Below are 20,888 nucleotides of genomic sequence, written 5' to 3' on the forward strand. Positions count from 1 at the left end.
AGTAGTGGCCCCCAGCTCATTTGAGTTTGAGACCCCTGGCATAGATTGTCTTTAGAGGGAGAATTGGAACTGGGCGATAGAAACACATAGACCTTTCCTTGCTGATAATGGGAAAACACAATTGTCTTAAAAGTAAATATTTTGTTTTTAAAACAAATCCTGCCTACCCCAGCTTTAACTATCGTTTCAATTCAAGGTTATAACAAAAATGCGTATATAATGTCACAAAATACCTGTCCTTAGCATACGTAGACCATAGACTGTAAAAGGCATAGACATAGCATAAAGTTTGTGAGTTAGTGTTTGAGCCAGGACTTCCTCCCACCAGTAGAGGGCAACAGTGCGTGTTTACTGTCTGTGCTCCGTCGGGACCAGGAGCAGCGAAGAAGGGGCGAGCGGAGCCACTTTCCGACAGTGGAAGTGGCGCTATCCGCTGAAGACGCCTGGACTCAGCAGCGTTTCATGCTAGCCACCAGTCCCCTGAAGTGTAACAGAGGACTTTACGCATGAGTTGTACATTGAACGGGAGCGGATTATGACACATGAAGGAAGGAATCGGGAGAATCATCCAGGAAAACAAACCATTTGGGGCTCTGATCCAGCCGTCAACATCCTTGAAACAGGTAAGTGTGTCGTTCACGGCGGCAGCAGCTAGCAGTACGTCGCATCACGTTTTCCAGCTCTGTAAACTTCCATGTGCTGTCTAAAATGACACAACAGGCTCACAGTAACAACTTGACTTGACCTAAGAACGAGTGCCCGGCGATGTTGCCAGTAGCTACAAGACGATATTCTCAGGCTACGGACAGTTACGTTTGCAGCTTGTTGTATGTAGCTAAAAAAAGGCTACAGCCACCAAACTACCTTCACCTAGCTAAGCTCACAGACTCGTGTCAAAGCCAGGGGGGCTCGTCGCCGCTACCGACAAGAAGCACGTAAGTGAGATGTTCACACTCACGGGTGTAATGTCACTTCTGGGTGTCTGCATTAAAGTTAAATTTGCTCAGCTAAATTATTAGCCTCTTTAGCCGATCTAAATTCACATGAACGCCAACAGCCGACGTAAGTTAGCGGACGTAGCAACGTGCATCAGGCTAGTCCGGTCAGCCGCTCTGGGTTTGCTCTCAACTAGTTCTCCTGATGATTCATTGAATGATTGATTGAAACCTTTATTTTATCCCCGCAGGGAGATTCAGCTGTCTGAAACTGCAATATTTAAAAAAAATGAGAGGCAGAAACAATCATTTAAAAAAAAAGGAAAGATAATTGGTTAAAGAAAGGTTATCAAGTTAGCTAATAAGGTTAACTTATACATAAATTAATAAATGAAAGGACAGCACGAGAGAGGCATAACCAACTTCTGTATTATTATTAAAAAGTATTAAAGTGTCAGGTCATAGTTAAAAAGTGATTTTAATCGATGATGATGATGATGATGATTAAACAGCTGTATCGTTAAATGTTAACCAGCGTCGTAGTTCATTTGGGGTGCCACAAATCAACCCCATAATTTAACAACAGATCTAACACAGATTAACTTTTTTCCGCCCCTATCCGCCCCCACAAAAACATATACGTACGTCTTAATCTAGGTTAGATATATTTTAACTTTTAACGGTGATCAACTGTAATCCCGTGTGACCTTGCGAGCTAACTGGTTAGCCCGCTAATAATGTAACTGATGATGGTGGTGATGATGGGAGCGGGTAAAACGGCCACCGGCCTTTATTCACGCTTTGAGTAACATTAACATATTTTAAATGTGAGGCCCGGTGCGTTACACTTCGTAGGGATATACAGTGATCATTTGTTTGTTTACATCCCGTCACGCTAGCTCAGCGCTAACAAGTGGAGGTGGGGAAGCTAATCTTTGCACTGTGTAGATGCTAGCGTAAACGAGCGAGCTACAGTTGTCCAGTTAAATTGACGCCTAAATATTTATAAAACTAAGACATTTGGTTTTATGTATGCGTGACGATTACCTTTGCGAGTTGATCTGGGTTGTTTAATGCCATGAGAGTTACTGGTTGTCACAGCTAAACTCTGAATATACGCAACGTGAGCGCTAGATTTTGTATTTGGTGAAGAAGCTAACGTAACGTAACTCCTGCTATTTTATTGATCTGTTTTTGCTTTTGTAAAAACGTTTTGCCTCTGCCTTTATGATTGTTGTAGTGTTGGGATACTTAAATGTGCAAACATCGAGGTTGTTTCTTGTGTAATAGTCACAGTATCTCTCCATGTTTCCACCCGATGCCATGGCATGTGGCAGCAGGCAGCGCAGTGACAGGCTCGTTGCGCGGGAGTTCACTTGAATCCTGGTCGTTTTCCACTGTGGTCACAGGTGGCAGTGTTGTGTCTAGTTTCTCAGACTGATATTCCCTTTTAGGTCGAATTGGCCTAGAAAGCGCCTTTTCTATATACAAATACTGATAACCGTGTTAAAGACATGGCAGATAAGCAAATGTATTTCATTACAAAATGTCAGATGCCTCTTATTCTTTGAGTTTGAACTAGTAAATGGTGTTAAAGTATACGTGAATGTGTGTGTCAGTTTGAAAATATATGGAATGTAAGCCATTCATAGAAAAAGAGAGGATTGCCCGCACACTCTTACAGGAGGTGATGAAGACCTGATGAAGACCACACATGGTCGAAAACGTTTGTGCTAAATAAATCACTGTGACCTCCTGTAAGAGTGTGCGGGCAACCCTCTCTTTTTCTACGTTACTTTTGATTGCCCTGCACCTCAATAGCCTACAGCATGATGTGCGTATAAAAACCTCCTTTTTCAAGTAAGCCATTCATAACATTGTTTAAACTGAATAATCAGTGTCAACTAATTGATCAATGACCTTAGATTTTAACTCTATAATGATATAACGGTAATAAAGTTGCTACGTGTCTAAATATTAATTGAATTGTCTATTATCTATTATCTATTATCTATTACAGATGCTTTGTTTGAGCAGTTTATCAGAACCTACTGTCAGTCAACATCTGGTGACAGATGTGTAAGCAGTAGGTTAGTGTAGATTGACTGTAGATTAGAAAGCAGAGACCCGGTTGTAGTCCCAGCTGTCAGCAAGACTGCTGACGGCACATTTCCCAACAACTGGGGGTGCAACTGTGGTTTGAGAGAAAGACCCCTTTTGTGCTGTAAAACCCAGTTGAGCAGATAAAGCCTGAAGAGGATTTATGGAGTCGGAAGGGTTCAGGAAGGGTGTCCCGCAGGTTGGGATTTTATTGACTGGTGTTTATATGAATGAGGGAGTATCTGTTTTGGGTTAATATTTGTAAAGGAAGATTACATTTCAACAGTTTTTGCTATAACGAGTTTTGGAGAACTTAAGTGCTGGATAAATTGACCGTCTGCTGTTACTAATGCACTTGTATGTCATGTGTTGTTGTCTATACAGTGAACAATGCATGACCTGACGGCCCAAGTGACCAGCAGCCTGCTGCCTTTCCCAGGAGTGACTGTAGACGCTCTGGGGGAGGATGAGATCACGCTAGACTCTGTTCTTCATGGGAGGTTCACAGTCGGTAAGCTTATTTTTACAGATCAATGATCTCCACAAATGAATATTTTCTTTCCTCCATCCATGGTTGATTTTTTGAAAGATTACAACATACCCCAACCACTTTTTATATATATACTATAAACAAAATAAAGAACAATTAATAAACACTAAGCTATTCCTAACCCACAGGTAGAGAGTATAACACATTTTATTTAAATTTGGTCTTAAAAGTGTTAGGTTAGTTTTTTTTATCTTTTTATGTTCTGGATTCATTCATTGCTAAATTAACAGTTCATTTTTCAGTTTTGTTGACTCATGAACAGTGGGATTGGGGGGAAAAAACTGAACCCAAATTAGCGATGACCTTCACTCCAGATCACGGCATCTTAACCTTTCATTTTCTTTTCTGTGTGTGAAGGCCGCACCGGCCTGGCCTGGCTGGCCTGTGGCCCCCATCTTGAGGTTGTTCACGCTGTGACAGGAGAGCGACTGTCGGCATACTGCTTCAGTGGTGGAGGGGAGCATCCGCCCAGCGTTCTTGCTGCCAGGGACTTTGGCTGGCTCAAGCGGTCAGTTTGTTTCCCTATCTTTTCATTTCATTTCATTTCTTTATTTATTGAATTGGGACAGTGCACATTCATCAACACTGACGCATTAAGCATTAGTGTAAATGTGCCGGACTTAGCACAATTGCTAAATCTATCTCTTTATCTTCACTTGTTTATCACATTATCATAAGTTAATGACTGTGCTGGGGAAATGTCAAAAGTTAACTTCTTTACTGTTCAATATTACTAGGTCGGGCCTGTTGGTTGGCTTGGAGGAAACGGAGGGCAGTGTGCTTTGTCTCTATGACTTGGGACTGTCAAGGGTGGTCAAAGCTGTGGTGATACCAGGCAGGGTGAGTTGTGCACTAAGATCTTCTTGCGTCTGTCACAGTATACCAAGATAAGTGTTCAAAAATATATCTGACCAAAGGTACCAAAACGTTGACACTATCTGTCTTCCTCCAGATTACAGCTGTTGAGCCGTTAGTGAGTTATGGCGGAGCAAGCACTTTGACACAGCACCTCCACCAGAGTTTGCGCTGGTTCTTTGGTATTGCTGCTGTGGTCACGGATCTCGGTCACGTTCTTCTTGTGGACCTCTGTCTCGATGACCTGTCCTGCAGCCAGACTGAACTGGAGGCTTCAGGTGAGGATAATATTTCAAGATGGGTTGGATATATTGGTGTTTGTACCTTGTCTATGTGTTTTTCTTCCGTCCCGGATATCCTTCTTCTCCTTGTTTTGGAAACAAGGTTTGAGGAAAAACAGTAAAACACAAGCCCACCCCTTTTAGTAATTGTTTTCCTTCTTTAATTTACTTTCTGCCCCCAGATCTGCAGGTAGTGACCAAATCTCCTGCAGAGATCCCCAGGCTCAGAGAAGTCAGCAGCCGAGAGGGCAGACATCTTTGTCTCCAACTGAATGGGCCGAGTGGAGTTGGAGCGACGGCTCTGCAGTACATCTCCAGGACTAACCAGCTGGCGGTGGGATTTTCAGATGGATACTTACAGCTGTGGAACATGAAGACTCTTAAGAAAGAGTGAGTCTTTGTTTTAACTCCTACTCCGTGCTTTGTGTTGCAAAAGTGATTGTTCTTGTGTTTCATATCACTGTGAATGTCCGTCCATAGATACCATTCCCAGTTAGAGGGTGGCGGGGTGGCTGTATATGCCTTCACCTTCCAGGAACCAGAGAATGACCCCAGGAACTGCTGCTACCTCTGGGCTGTCCAGTCTTCTCAGGACCTGTAAGTCTTACATATAACAAGTACTGTCAAGTCAATTGTTTTTGTTTTTTCCTCTTGGAATCCCACGGTCTTATTTTTCCTCTCACTCTCATGCAGCGAGGGAGATACCGTCAGCCTGCGTCTGCTTCAGATGGCCTTCAGTGAAAGAAAATGTTTGTCTTCTGGGAAGATCCTCTATGAGGTATTTAGTGTGTAAAATGTTAGAGCAAAGTTTTCTTGGATGAAGAAATCCTTTACAATGATGGTCCCCTTTCAGCCCCTGCAAATAAACGGTACCTTGATTTATTCTCATCCCTGTTTTCTTTTCGGTCTCTTAGGGTCTGGAGTACTGTGAGGAACGTTACAGCCAGGAGCTGAGTGGCACAGCTTTCTCATTCAGGGCTCAGACCACCAACACCCGCCTGCTCGGTTGCCAGACCATCGAGAAGTTCAGACCCCATCCTGACAGGGACGACAGCATGAACGAAGGTTAGCCTCCTCCTGAGACTACCTGTGGAGATAATAGGAGTAGTCAGTGCAGGTTCCCAGCCTTTATTCAAATGTGAATGCTTTGTGCTTCAACATTTTTAGTGTCGTCATTGTGCTGAAAAGGCCCCTTAGAGCTACTTTACCATTGCCTGTGCTGGTTAGAGCTATTGAATAATAGTGAACAGTCACGTTTTGCCTTTTCCTATACTGCGTCTGCTTGCACTCTTTTTTTTTTTTTTTTTTCTTACATGGCTTTTATTTTCTTAATCACATCATCCACTCCTCTTCCCATTTTCAGTGGCATCTCCAGATACCAGTGTTTCAATCTTCAGCTGGCAGGTCAAAGCTTATGGACAGGGAAACCCATCGACCTACATTGGGGTGTTTGACATCAACCGTTGGTACCATGCACAAATGCCAGATTCTTTAAGGTACACAAGAATATTATTGTTCACACATTAAAAAATATATGTATAATAATTGAATTTATAATGAAAAGTATCTATGTTGTCCATCCGTTCGGTTTCAGTGGTTTCTAAGTTTACTTGTGTGTTGTTTTCAGAATGGGGGAGTCCCTGCAAAACTGTCCGTACCTGGCAGTTTGGTCTCTGGACCCAGTGGTGCAGATGGTGTCTCCACATCCTCTACTGGACGTGGTGGTTCACGACCGCAGCCTGAGCAGGGGTCTGCCCTTCACCTGCCCCCCACCAGAACAATACTTTAACCCCACCACATACAACTTTGGTAAGTGTGGAGATACTATGTGCCCTCATGCTGATTTAAGTTTCTGTTGAGAGATGATTGATGCATATTAAGATGTAGAATTATCTCCCTGGTCTTTTCTTTCCAGGCTTTGTGCCGTTCTGTTCCTTCATTGTATTACTCAAACATGTGCTTGCACAGACCTGCCTGGACTTCTAGTTCAAGTATGAATTATTGCAAAAGGTTGATGGACCCTTTTATGTTACAGATGCTACCTGCTTGCTCAACTCTGGAATTGTGCACTTAACCTGCTCTGGGTATCAGAAAGAGGCAAGTTTCATGTGTTCATTTTCCTGTGATGGCAACATTAACTTAAATTATTTTTGGGCATTTAATCCAAAAGTTAGGTGTAAGAAGTGGACATGTGACTGTGTACACACATTTTAAAGTATGACTGTATCTGGATCTGGTCTTTTACTTGTGTGTCTGTGATATGATGCTTATCAGTATGGCGGCACTATATTTACCATTTAGTCTCACGTTGAATTCTGTACGGTTGTTTTGATTTTTCTTTTACACCCCACCACTGTCATTAAATCCAGACCCTGAGCTTTTTGAAGAAAGCTGCTCCTTGTTCCAGTGACATCATCTCCGCTAGCTACTCTCGCTGCCTCATGTCTGGCCTACTCTCATCTCGCCTGGCTGACACCCAGGCCTCCAGCCTCTCTCAGGTATACACCCCTGACTGACACCTGTTCAAACCTCTTCTTGATGCTTTTTTATTCCCTCCTTTTTTTCAGATTTATACATTATACAATATAATAAACACAATTAAATAAGATTTCTTTTTTTACATATTGCTTTTCCCCATCAGGAGGAACAGCTGGATGCCATCTTGTCCACAGCAGTGGAGACCAGCTCATTAGGACTGATCACTGGCTGTATCAAGCAGTGGACTGCAGAGGGTGAGAAGTCTAGAAGTTACTTTCTCACATGAAAAAATACGAAAACTGTGATTATATAAAGTGATTTATTAATAGCGCTACATTTATCTTTATCACCAAACCTGCAGTCACCTTTAGTTCTGTTCAAATTCTGTTACTCTCCAACAGAACAACCAGGCTCTGCACTGAACCTGCGCTACATCCTGGATTGGGCCTGGAACAAAGTAATCCAGACGAAGGATGAACTTGATGGCATCTGTATGTTTAATCTTTTTCTTAACTATGAAGTATAATAGAATATTGGTTAGGCAGGAGAGTTTTTTGTTTCTTGATTTTGGTCAAATTAATTTGTTTATAGTAAAGTAATATGAATTTTATGAGTTAAAAATGGCACTTAATATTGACCACTCCAAATAAGTTTGAATTGATTAAATCAGAGGTTTGTACAATATGTTTGTAAGGTAAATTTACTGTTCAGACTATGTTTTATTTATCCTTGTTTGCTTTTCTGCTTTTTTGATTATGTAAATTATTCACGATTTAGATTATTGTTAGGGAGCACACAGTTTCTATGCTGTTTGGAAGCTTTTTTCAATGTGGATCTATTTTGTGTGTATCTGTCTTGTAGGTGCGCCGCTGTTTGACAGCTCATCAAACTTCACAGACCCTCAGACCTTGCAGCTCTTGCAGCACAGCCAGCGGCTGCTGGGTAACCTCAGTACCATCTTCCACTGTCTCCTCAGTGAAGCTCAGGAGCTCACACAAAAAGGTGCTGTGTCCACAGAGATACATTCACATCACAAGTGTTACATTTTCCTGTGATACTGGCAAACAAGATCAGCCAGCACAGTTACCCTATGTTGTTTGAACCATTTTTTTCTTTCTGAAAAGTTATGCTCATGCTCTGTTGTGCAGGTCTGGTGGGACTGATAAACAAGAACTTGGTTTCCAGTCTGATCTCCAAGTATGCTCAGGTGGTCCTCTGGTTCTGTCGTACCGGCTTACTGCCTGAGGGCTCAGGTAAAGTCGTGCTTGCACAAACAAAATTGTCATGGAAATCTTTCAGTAGGAACCGTAGCAGCAGAAATCATTCTCTGTGAGACAAAAAACAAGCTCACAGCAGGTTTAATATTACAGTAACACATATCAGATGACATTACATATTATGAAACTGGAAAGATAATGCACTGCAGAAGGGAGGAATGTTTCTAAATCAAGGTGTGGGCAAAACTTGTGGCTATCTCTGTATTGAGTTGTAGTTTTTCTTCTTGTGCTCACCAGATGACGATGCTCTCCAGATCTCCAGGCCTGTCTACACCCACTCAGTCATCAGCAACTACTACACTATGCGCAGAGAGGACCTCACCAGGCTAGCGAAGTGAGTAGTCTTTGCTAAACTGACATCTGTCCCAAGTCTAGGGTTGCAGCTATCCAAGCCTTTCATATTGACTTAATTACTGTTTAATCGGTGGAGGAGTCTGTAAAATGATTCAGTGACAAATGCCCATCTCAGTTGACTCAGTTTTCCCTAAAAATTAGTTACAATGAAGCAATTTTAATGTGCTCATAATCTACTGAGGGTTCTTGAATTGCAGTTTGGGGTTTCTGCGATCTAATGCTGACACTCTCCTGTCGTCTTCTCAGGGGCAAGTGGTGTGCAGACTGCCTGATGATCGACGGTTTGGTTGGCCAGTGTGGCGAACGCTTGACCAACCTATGGAAAAGGGACGAGGGTGGAACGGGGCAGTATCCACCACCAACATTGCATGTAAGAATTTGAAATATGTAATATAAATTAAATTTTACTGATTTGAATGGACCAGTTAATGCTCTACTCAGACTATATCTGTTGTCATGTCATAAAGAGCCGTGTGTTTGTGTCTTTGATCCACAGGCCTTGTTGGACATTTACCTACTGGACAGTATTGACGAAGCTGCCAAACATGCAATTGTATCCTTCATGATGTAGTAACACTCCCAAACTTATAGCAATGTCAGCCGTTGCCGTTTACAATATTCTACACCACATTGTGTTTCGCATCGTGTTGCTCCACAGTCAAGATTGAATGTGATTTATCTTGTGATATAAAGTTTGAAACGGTCAGCCTTCTGTTTGTATAAGCCTTGACCTGTTGTCTCAGGTGATTTACCTGTTGCTGGATGTCATGTACTCCTTCCCCAACAAGGATGGAGCATCAGTGGAGTCTTTCCCCCCAGCTTTCGCCATTCCTGTTGGACTGGTGAAACTAGTACAAGGCCTCTGGCTGCTGGACCATCATGACCATCAGGTTCGCACTGATTTACCCATTTGAATGACAGTTTATTTTCCCGAGGTGTCATTTTGGGCTTGTGCAAGACAAAAGAGCTTTGTTCTGATTAAAAGAACACCAGTATGCTCATGTTACTGTCAACATTTACAGTGAAAATATTATTGATCTTTCTAAACTACTGTAGTTTAGATCCTTCACTAATATTTGAGCTCTTATTAACATTTCTTCTTTGTCTTCATCAGCGTGCATTTGAGCTGCTGCTGCATCCAGCCGCCTCTCAGTGTCAGTTTGAGTGGCAGCACGAGCGCGTCCTCCAAGCTCTCATGTGCCAGGACCAGCACTCGGTGGCTCTGCGATATTTCCACATCGCGAAGCCCCTAATTTCCTCCACCTCCCAGGCGAAACTCTGCCTGTCTGTGCTGCTACAGAACAGGTAAAAGCAAAGGGCAAGGATCTTGACAGATGCTCAGTAAAACTTTAAACAGTTTTGAAACCGTAAAACCTTTTATTCCAGGGAACATGATGTGCAGTTCCAGTCTTTCACATGTTTTAACTTAACCTTTTATTAACCAGCCAGTTTGCCACTTTTCCAGGTGTCTCATAGATGCGTGGTCCTTACTGCGGCAGCACTCTAATCGCCTCAATATGAGTGAGCTGCTGGGCTTCTTGTACGAGAGCTGCCAGGAGCTGGGCCTGATCAAGGAGCTGCTCAAACTGCCCCTCGGTCTAGCTGAACAGGTTGGAAAGAGATGATTTAAAGTCGTCATTTATCTCTTTTTGTGTCTTTGGATTATATATAAAGTCAGTTCTTAAATGGATCTTGCATTTGTGTTTCAGGAATGTTTGGAGAAGTTCCTCCAGGGCAGAGGAGGCCTCCCGAACAGAGAACTACTCATGGTTCATTACCTTCAGCAGGCCAACTACATACCTGCTCTGCAGCTCAACCACAGCCTCAAAATGCATCTGGTGGTATGTTTGACACACACATACAGTATTATCTTTGTATAATATATGTGTGGCATCTATTTAGGTGTTCAGAATTTTCTGACCATCTATTCATATAGAGAGAAGATGCTCAAATCCCATAAGACTAGTAATCATTGTGACTTATCTTTGTGACTAGAACGAGCGAGACCCAAAGCTCAAAGAACGGTCCAACACCAGGAACTCTATATTGGATCAATATGGCAAGGTTCTGCCCAGAGTGCAGAGGAAACTGGCGATGGAGAGAGCAAAGCCCTACCAACACCCCTACACCATCCACAAAGAAGGTAGGGAAGAGCTGCACCTGAGTTTAATCCATTCAGTGTAATTTACTTTCACAATGGGAAAAGTGTTAACAGAAACGTCCCAAACCGCTGTGTTGCAGTCATTCGGCCACAGCCCCTCTCGACCATCACTAAGCGCTCTGCCAGTGAGAAGGTGATGTCCCGGGCTGGATTCATCAACAATGTCCTGACCAAGATTGAGGAGGTTTGGTTAGGCAAAGGAGCAACGCCACAATCTTCTCCAGCCAAGACGTGAGCATAAAAAACCAAAATCACCCCTTGACTGTAATCATTTTTTTTATTATTCTGTTTTTGTTTATTGTTCTCTAACCCTTTTTAAACCTGTCTCTTCCAGTCCCAGGGCAGCTGACATTCAGAGCCCCTCCTCTTCAATTCACCCTGATCCCTTTCTGGGAACTCCCATCACCATGACCTCCAAACGGAAATCAAGGTACTTTCATCAGAGCTGCAGTGAAAGTGAAACATACCATACACTTTTATTTCAACATAAACCTTATCTATAACTATATAACTTGGTACAGTACAGTTTAATGACTGGTTTAAGTATCAACAGATTTACTATAACCAGTCTCTGATGTCATATAATCAGGGGTCATTTCTTTTTACAACAGAAAGCTTGGTAGTTGTTGTTCATTTCTTCCTCTTTAATGTCGCCCAGGCTGATGGACTTGGTGGTCCACCCCTCCTGTCAGAGCCCTCAGTCTCTTCTCAGCCCCCCCAGACATCCCAGCTCCTGGGTTTCTCCAAAGAGCATCAGCAAAGCGCCTGAACTCAGCCTGCTGCAGACCCCACAGGTCGTCAAGGTGTGTAGACCACTGTGTTGTATTTTTGCTTTCAAGTACTCAAAAAAGATTGTATGCAACAAACATTTAATCATAATTGATATAAATAAATATTGTTTGTATCTGGTTAGTTTCCTTAATTGTTTAGTTAAAGATCATTATTTTGGGTTTTGTCCTCTCAGCGAGCTCGGGCGCTAGCTGCCTCTGGCCCGGTGTTCTCAGCCTTCACGCCCCAGTCCATCCTTCGCAGCAGCCTGCGGCCCACACCTGTCGCCACGCCTTCTGCATCTCCAGGACGCTCCATCACCCCCCCGCTCCGCAGCAAAGAGAGCCGCATCACCTTCATCGGAGAGACAGAATCACCTGAACCAGAGAAGGGAATCCGATGGACCAATGGGGTAAGACCAAGCTGTTACTGTCTGGTTGTTGTGCATTGAGAAATTAGGTTATATCACTTTTGAGGTGTTATTATGTTGGTCTATATTAGCACATGTTTTCTTTTCACATTCTCTTTGTCCTTCTTGCTGGTGGGTTTGGGTTTTCTCTTTATAATAAAATGTCTTCCAATCCTTTGTGGACTTGTCTTTCTCTCTAGGTGGCAGCAGACAGTGAGATCAGCTTGCTGACCAGAGGCTCCACGCTGTCCAAGGCAACGGGTAAAACCTGGTCCTCACAGCCTGCTGAGGAGGAAGAGGATGGAGAGGAGGAACAGGAGCAACCTCACGTAAAGTTCTTGCCCCCCGAGGGAGGTATTCCTTCACCAGAGCTGAGGTGCTCCGAAAGTGAGTCGTCCTCCGTTCATGAAGTCGCTGCAGACATGGGACCATCGGATGCAACGCAAACACGACTCGCCCTGAGTTTCGACACCAGTCACAACACACCTGTCCGCTCAACTGACACCACCCTGGAGTACTATGACGCACCTCTATTGGCAGAAGAAGATGAAGAAGAAGAAGAAGAAGAGGCGCACATGGCTACAGAGACCGACGAGGAGGTAGTGACACTGAACATCAAACCCCAAGTGGAAACGGAGGAACCAGAGGAAAAGCTCTCCCCAACCACTGAGCAAACCTCAGTCCTTACAACAGAGATTATAGAGGAGGAAAAAGAGGAGACGGAGGAAGATGAAGCAATTGAAAACATGGTCGAGATTGCACTTCAACATGAGGCTAAAAGTGACGAAGATTTCCAGTCAGAAAACGAGGATGAAAATGAGGATGCTGAGTCAAGTAGCAAACAAGAAGATGCTGGAACTCTTGACCATGAGGAGATACCAAGCGACAGTCAAGGTACTGTAATTCATTTGCACAATTTGCTCCAACTTATTTTTCTATTACTTTCAATGTAAGGCAGCTTGTTTCAAATTGTAGAAATTGTAACATGTCTTGCTACCCCTTCACCAAAACACCTGTTGACATAATTTATATGTCACTAGTTTGTAACCAGGTAACTGAGAGCATAGATTTTGGACCAGAGGTCGAATCGGACGATCAACCAGCAGAAGCCACTGACCAGGACGTCCAGCCGGAGGCCACAGAGTTAACCGAGCATCTGAAACCATCTGCAGCCACTGAACCCACAAACGAACTCGAGGACGAGCTGGAACAATCAACAGGTCCGTTTTCCAATAAATGATGCATGTACAGTGTGAAATGTTCTAATACCCACCTCCTATTAGACAGGATGGTTATTACACACACAGACAGATTAAGAAAACAAAGAAGCTGAGAGTTTCCTGTCCTGTCATTTGAATTTACATCCTGTTGTTAGTGGTTTGGTTGACATTTGTATAGCAGCAGTGGTGGTTTTGTTGCTGTTAGGTGTGAAAAAAGATAGTAGTTTGTTTTTGCGCTGTTTGCCATCAGATCTGACAGAGTTTGTGCAGCGACATCTGTTTGGCGGCGATCTGTCTCCTCCGCTCACCCGCTCAGGAATCCACAATGCATCACAGGCGGCACAGACGTCGTACAACAGGTATGTACTTTTTTTTTTCTGTGACTACAATGGTTTGTTTTCAAATGCTGTTTTGTTTGTGGAAATACGAAGCTACAAATAGCCATCACCCTCCTTTCTCTCAGTGAATCACTAGGCGAGGTTGAAGAGCAGGAGCCGGCAGCTGCTGAAGCCCCCCCTGCTTTTACCAGCCAGAAGTCGAACGCCTCTGTTACGTCATCCGAACCGACTGGCACAGACTCCCACTGTAAGATTGTATACACATACGTAACGACGCTGATGCTGCTAATGTTACTGTGTGGTTTCTCACATACCTCTACTTTTCTGCTTTTTTTAAATCCCGTAGCTGTTGTGAGCGTAAACGATAGTGAAGAGCTGTCTAGTGCTGAGTCTGAGGAGGAAGAGGAGGAGGAGGAAGAAGAAGAAGATGACGAGGAGGACGAGGAGGAGGATGAGGACGAGGAGGAGGGGTCTGATCAAGCCGAGGAGGAAGAGGAGGAGGACTCTGGCAGCGAGGTGGAGATCATTGAGGAGGTGCAGGGCAACGGGCGGTTGCCCCCCCTCCAGCCCAGCTCCGTCTTCGTACAACAAGGACACACACATTTCCTGCCCAGTCTGTCGGAGCAGGAGGCTGCTGCGTTCTCTCTGCTCACACCGGGGCCTGAAATGAAGGTAAACGGACACAGAACGAGATGATGAGATGACAGAATCTGCGACAGATGATAATTTATCTTTAAAGCAATAGTTCAACATTTTTGGTAAATTGGCCTATTGCCATAATCCCTATTGTTTTAGGGGTAGGTTCATCGCCTTTAATTTTCAGTGCAAGCTGTTAGATTGACTGGGCAGAGACGTGAGCTGCTCAGCTAACACAACAGAGGCACACAGTACGTTCACCTTCATCAAACTCATCAAATACACAATCCAACAACTCCAAAACACTCTCATGGAGAAGTTGTGACCTGCACATTCACCACGCTATTAAATAACCAAGTATAATTATGCAGCATTATGACATATGAAGTAAATACTCAGAACTACTTGCGTTTTTGACGCCCAGCAGCCATGTCTGGAAAGTAGTTCCAGATATTAATTTGCCTCGAAAACAACTCTTGTCTCGTAATGTTACATTATCATTTCATAGCGTGGTGAATGTGCAGGTCACAACTTGTCCACCAGAGCGTTGTGCAGTTGTTGGATTGTGTATTTGATGAGTTTTGAGGGACAAGCGAAAGTACCGTGTACCTTGGTTGCATTAGCTAAGCAGCTCACGTCTCTGCCCCGCAGATATCAAAACAACATGCACCGACAATTAAAGGTAATGAACCTACCCCTATGACTATAGGGATTATGGCAATAGGCCAATTTGTCAAAATGTTGAACTATCCCTTTAAGTAATAAAGCCAAATATTGTCTGATTAATTGATGAATTGTAAATCCTTTCCTTAAAGGTGCTGGAATCAATTTCAGTTAATCTGAGAAATTGATATCAACAATAACCTTGCCGTGTGTGTTTCCTCATAGATGGTGGAGGAGGACATGGAGGGCGAGGTGGTGATGGTCAGGCTCGGGGCCGATGAAGGAGGGATGGAGGCAGAAGAGAACGAAGATCAAGGATCATCATACATGGAGCTCAAACCCTCGACCACTCTCCTGGTGCCTCTGGAGCTCGTGGAGGGGCAACACGGCCTGGTGGACAGCGCTCAGCTGTGTCTTCCCGACATCCAGCAGATGGTCGTGCCAGACGACCCGCGGACCGAAAGTCAGAGCAGCTTCTCTCTGATGCTGGACATGGACGAGGACCTGGATAAAGACGCAGACACGCTGCCGATGGAGAATGACCTGCAGTCCTCCGGTCTCTCCACCCAGTCTCTGGTCGAGGAGGCCGGTGAGGAGCCTGTGGCCAAACCTGAGGTTATTCTGTTGGGCACAGACGAACAGGAAGCTCCTCTCCAGGGGAAAGAGATGGACACCTTGGATGGTATCGAGCTAGATGGACTGACCGAAGCAGAACCTGTCCAATTCCAAACCGACCAACTCACTGAAAGCACTGAGACAAGCCAGGAAAGTGAGTTTGTAATGCTGCCCGAAGATCACGAACCTGAAGCTCCTCCAGCACCAGCTCCAGTGGAAGAACTCCCAGCAGCGGTGGATGATGAAGATGTTATAGCAAAGAAAGATGCTGCTGATGACGAACTTCCAGCAGCGGTGGATGATGAAGAAGTTGTAGCAGCGAAAGATGCTGCTGATGAACTCCCAGCAGCGGTGGATGATGATGTTGTGTCGATGAAAGATGCTGCTGATGACGAACTCCCAGCAGCGGTGGATGATGATGTTGTAACAGCGAAAGATGCTGCTGATGAACTCCCAGCAGTGGTAGATGATGAAGATGTTGTGTCGATGAAAGATGCTGCTGATGACGAACTTCCAGCAGCTGTGGATGAAGATGTGTCAATGAAAGATGCTGCTGCTGATGAACTCCCAGCAGCGGTGGATGATGAAGATGTTGTTACAATGAAAGATGCTGCTGATGAAGAGACGGGGGAGGAGGAGACTAAACCAACGCCTGCTGAGGACCAGGTAGAGCCCGAAGAGAATCAGCCTGTTAATATAGACACAGATGCTGCTCCCAGTCCAGAGGTTGTACCCGATCCAGATGTTGTACCTAGTCTAGAAGTGGTACCCAGTCCAGAGGTTGTACCTGATCCAGATGTTGTACCTAGTCTAGAAGTGGTACCCAGTCCAGAGGCTGTGGAGCCGGTGCCTGCTGAGGAGGAGGAGCCGCAGGAGCAGACAGTCTTAGCAGAAACAGAACAAGATAATATCACAGAAGAAATTACAAAAGAGAAGGAAACTAAAAGACGGACTAGAGGAAGACCGAGGAAGGATGAAGTTGAAGAGGAACCTATGCAGCAGGACGTGAGCTCAAATAACAAACCAGAGGAACCGCCCGTGCCAGAGACTCCCACCTCTCGGAGGAAGAAGGCTCCTTCCACACCAACACGGAGGACCACAAGATCGAGGAGAACTGTCACTTTCATCTCTCCTCTCCCGGAGGAGACGGACGAGCCGGAGCAGGACGCGCAAGTAGACGAGGCGGAGACGAGCGCTCTGGAAGTCCCTGCCTCGTCCCGACGTACGCCCAGAAAAAGCAAACAGAACAAAGAAGTCAACGTAAGAGCCAGCACGCCACGAAGAAGTACCCGCAAAGCTCCGCTAGAGCCTCCCAAAGAAGAGGTCGAAGAGGAGGAGGAGGAGGAGGCCGCAGATAACGATACCAAGGCCTCCTCTCCTGCCAGACGACGGGCTTCCCAGAAGGCCACTGCAACGAGGACGAGCCGGAGGACCCGCACTGTCAGTGAGCAGGAGGAGGAGGAGGAGGAGCAGGAGGAAGAGGAGGAGGTCACGCATACAAAAGCTGGTCGACGAGCAAGCTCCAGGACTTCCACACCAGCCAAACGCAGGACCCCTCAGGTGAGCACCCCGAGGAGGTCCAGCCGAAGGATATTGAGCAGCAGCGAGGTGGAGACGACGACATTAGAGATCGTGGAAGAGGAGAAGGAGCAGGAAGAAGAAGTCTCCGCTCCTCCGGTCAAACGCAGCTCTAGAAAGACGCAGTCGACGCTGCTGGAGGAGGAAGAGGACAGACCAGCGGTAGATCGCAGCCCTGGCAGGACAACCCGGCAGTCCAACCGGATCACCCTGAATGTTTATCCACAAGTAAGGATTTTTTTTAAATTGATGTGGTAGATATCAAAACATTTTATTTTAAAACTCAGCAAATCATCCACATTTTCATATTTTTGCTTTTAGCTTTTCTTCATTAAACAGTTTTAATTTCTACCAGTGATTATCATGCATGTGTCATCCATCCATCGCTGATCATTGAAAACATTTAATACTCTAGGTGAAACTGGTTCCTGTGTCACTTCCCCAGAGTGCAAAAAAGACAAAACGAGAGACGATTGCAGAAAACATAAAAGAAAGCGAAGATCTTCTGGAGTCTGAACTCAACAGCAACACTAGTCACACCAACTCCCGGCGACCAACCAGGAGCAAACTCTGGAACCACCCGGAGGAGGACCTCCCCTTACTGGACTCTCCGTTGGAGGTGGACTCTGAAACCCCCGTCGCTGACGCCCTCATCAAGAGGCTCAAGGATGAGGAGGAGAAACAGGAAGGTGTGTACAGAGCCTGAATACCGAAATGTGTTTGATAAGAATAATCAATAAAAGTAGAAGAGGTCTTATGCGTGGTAAAGAATTCAGAAAGTATTGGTGTAGATATGCTCCGGTGTCATCTCTTTGTTAAATTTACAGGAGGAGTAGTTATCTCAAAAGTGGTGAGAACCAGCAAGAGGAGTACGAAGTCGTCAAGCGAGCACGTCCCTGAACCCGATGAGGACGAGTCCAGTCCAGGCGAGCTTTCGTTCATTTACTCCCCTGCAAGGAGGAGAACAAGAGGTGAGCACAGTTTCCCCTTGCACATCTGTCCAGCTGTCCATTTTGTCCTTGATGACTTTAACCACATGTTGTGTTGTGTGTCCTCAGGCCGTAGAGGAGAGTCTCCTGGTCCGAGTGAAGAGTCTGTGGTGCGGGTCACACGGAGCAAACGAGTCAAAGATGCTGCTCCTCAGGTGAGTGTCGGAGGTTAACACCTGTGGATGTGTTTTCAACCAGAACGTAACGAGTCGGTGTGTCAGTTCTTCAAACATAAATCCTGGAGGTTCAGTTTAACTAATTCTTACTCAAACATGTATATTGAAACTACAACCTGTGTGTCAATACTGTTAAACTCTATGCAAAGTAGTGTCATTTTTCAAATGACCTTGTTTCCAGCTGCTCGTGCATCTGGATCTGACAGTGGCCATATCTTGGGGTTTATAGCTTTATTTAAATAAACACAGGGGTTATGAGGGAGAAATATTAACTGTGAGATCTTCTTTACACGTTTTGATTTCACCTTTTCCTTTTTTCCAGGATGATGTTGCGTCAGATGATCATGTGGAGGAGGAGAAAGCAGCAGGTGTTTCTAAAACGAAGAAAACAGGCAAACGAACAGCCAAGTAAGACCCACACTGAAGCCGCTACCCAGAATTTTAGTTTGACATTTTAAATGAGATTACCCAATTTTTCTCAACCACAATTTGGGTTTCAGTGTTTTCTAAAACACTTACCCTAAACTACTGAGGCTCTTCTCAACCATTTCACACCATTAAACCTGCTGTTTACATGTTCTAATTTTACTCCTAATGCTCAATCTACATGCTTCAACAATGTTCTTCTGCTGTCAGTTTACAATGTATTTCAGTAGGCATTAACTTTTTTTTTGATTCAGGAATTTTTCAAACTTTTCGTGTCATTCATTTATTCATCAACCTCCTCAACAATTCAAGTAATTTCCAGCCATTTCATACAAAATCTTACATCTTTTTAATTTATTCTCAGCCATTGCTTCAGCTATGTTAGCGCTGGTTCATCAGTTTTCCTTCCTGTCAGGTTAGCTGCAGATTTCAACTATTCAACTGTCACACTTAAACATGCAGGATTTCAATGTTTTCTTCTCCCTTTAGCATTTCTACTGCTTTTTACCTTTAAAAGGGCATTCATCTTAGACTACAAGTTATGTGTTTCAGCTTTAGCATTAGCCTTTTTCAACATTGCTTTAGCAGTTTCTTCAGCTAATTTAGCATTGATTCAACAATTTCTTCAGCTCATTCAGCATTGCTTCAGCAATAGCGTTCAGCTGCTTTCAGTATTCATACGCATTTTCTGCAGGAAATGCTATCTTTTTCTAGTTTCTTTTCGCATTCACAGTTACGCTCCCTCATGCTGTTTAAGATCTTTTTCCTTCAAACCTTTTTTTCTTCTTTCCCCGTCCTCAGATCTAAAGGCGTTCCTGAGCCGCCTCCCATAGCAGAGGTGGACCTGATCTCCCCTCTGCCCAGCCCGGCTGACCCACAACCACGGACACAGAAGAGAACTAAAGACGGAGACGTCCCGGCCTCGGGCATGAGCCTCAGACGCAAGCGCATAATGGACACAGTTTTCACAAAACCCGTCACCCGGAGGAAGAAACTATAAAGGAGGTCTGTGATTGGTTCTGACCAGAAAACCTCAGACAGCCGCCCTCGAGGGTTTGAACCGCCTCAGTTAAGAGCTGTCAAATAAAGGTGTATGCCTAAACTCACCACGGATCTGTTTCCTCAAATGCCTCAAAGCGCTGCATCTGTCTTTGTACATGGACTTCCCTGTAGGATAATAAAATAAAAGCAATGAGGACTATATTTTTGGAGTTTACATGTCCCGCTCACCCTAACTTGATTACTCTTGATATTGTATTTGTGGCCATTTTGTGACGCTCCTCGTAATCGGTTTAATTCTCTGGGCACAGAATGGCACAAGGGCAAACAATCAGTGTGGGTTTTTAGAAGCTCTTGATACTAAAACCAGAGAGACTGAACTGAACTCGCCTCCGATGAAGAGGTTTTATTTACATTCAATTTTATTAATTTTTTTTGTTTTTTTGTTTTGTTTTTTTGTCGTTGTTGTTTACTTTTAAGATTTCAAGGCCTGCTGTTTTTTCTATTTAAGAAGAAAGGCAACCAAGCCAGTGGAGACAAAAGATTTCTACTGCTAAATTTGTATATAGTCTTTTGCTATGTTCCAAATAAAATTAATAAATAAATCCTAAAGAATTATGTTCATTTTGAAGTTTTGAGTGTTTCAAATGCATTTGATCACCTAATCAGATTGCCTGTCTCAATAGTCTCAATAGTTTCGGTTGATTTGGGAGATTTTCTGTGAAAGACACGGACTGTTTTTGTATGTCATGGGATGTTAAATATTGTAAAAGAGGGGGGAAAACACTTGCACAGCGGTTTGAAGTTGTTAAACTTGTTTTGGGACATGTTAATAGGCTTGTTTGATTAAATTTATGGCAACCACCATCTAACACATAGGCTATTTTCTGATGAATGTATGTAGAATGTCTTATTTTTGATGACTGCTCTTTGATAAATATGGCAAAGCTTGAATACCTCCACCTCTGGTGTTTGGGTGATTGTCTCAATTCAGCTTCTTTGGTGTTTGGGCAGAGTGAATCTCACAGAGCCCTCTTCCTAATGTCTGTCTCAGCCTCAAATTATCCTTCACAAAGAGCC

The 20,888-nt window shown here is 44.1% G+C and overlaps 1 protein-coding gene across 3 annotated transcripts; it reads left to right on the forward strand.

Annotated features, from left to right (window-relative positions):
• The first annotated feature begins 422 nt into the window (after nucleotides 1-422).
• ahctf1 (AT hook containing transcription factor 1) lies at nucleotides 423-20,691 on the forward strand. Of its 3 annotated transcripts, none has more exons than XM_084000060.1 (40): nucleotides 423-623; nucleotides 3,420-3,546; nucleotides 3,943-4,093; nucleotides 4,323-4,425; nucleotides 4,538-4,718; nucleotides 4,904-5,111; nucleotides 5,202-5,318; nucleotides 5,415-5,499; nucleotides 5,636-5,786; nucleotides 6,085-6,217; nucleotides 6,349-6,530; nucleotides 6,757-6,818; nucleotides 7,091-7,219; nucleotides 7,363-7,453; nucleotides 7,601-7,690; nucleotides 8,061-8,201; nucleotides 8,348-8,452; nucleotides 8,714-8,810; nucleotides 9,077-9,200; nucleotides 9,327-9,383; nucleotides 9,574-9,720; nucleotides 9,945-10,135; nucleotides 10,296-10,440; nucleotides 10,540-10,671; nucleotides 10,826-10,973; nucleotides 11,072-11,222; nucleotides 11,326-11,421; nucleotides 11,650-11,794; nucleotides 11,956-12,171; nucleotides 12,369-13,062; nucleotides 13,209-13,388; nucleotides 13,639-13,747; nucleotides 13,852-13,973; nucleotides 14,073-14,398; nucleotides 15,251-17,446; nucleotides 17,634-17,907; nucleotides 18,046-18,189; nucleotides 18,277-18,362; nucleotides 18,706-18,791; nucleotides 19,611-20,691. In XM_084000060.1, the coding sequence occupies exons 2-40, from the start codon at nucleotides 3,426-3,428 to the stop codon at nucleotides 19,807-19,809; spliced, it is 8,115 nt and encodes a 2,704-aa protein (XP_083856186.1). In that variant the 5' UTR covers nucleotides 423-623; nucleotides 3,420-3,425; the 3' UTR covers nucleotides 19,810-20,691. The 3 variants fall into 3 exon arrangements, with proteins under 3 accessions (XP_083856186.1, XP_083856187.1, XP_083856188.1); XM_084000061.1 differs by having other exon boundaries at nucleotides 18,049-18,189; XM_084000062.1 differs by having other exon boundaries at nucleotides 17,664-17,907.
• The last annotated feature ends 197 nt before the right edge of the window (nucleotides 20,692-20,888 follow it).

This window comes from Trachurus trachurus (assembly GCF_905171665.1).
Source record: "Trachurus trachurus genome assembly, chromosome: 3".
Lineage (NCBI taxonomy): Eukaryota > Metazoa > Chordata > Actinopteri > Carangiformes > Carangidae > Trachurus > Trachurus trachurus.

Excerpts from the sequence above, each read along its gene's own strand:
- ahctf1 (XM_084000060.1), top strand. The coding sequence starts at position 3,426 with ATGCATGACCTGACGGCCCAAGTGACCAGCAGCCTGCTGCCTTTCCCA. Across the intron at positions 6,819-7,090 it reads GCTCTGGGTATCAGAAAGAG|ACCCTGAGCTTTTTGAAGAA; the intron begins GCAAGTTTCATG and ends CATTAAATCCAG. Across the intron at positions 14,399-15,250 it reads CACCGGGGCCTGAAATGAAG|ATGGTGGAGGAGGACATGGA; the intron begins GTAAACGGACAC and ends GTTTCCTCATAG.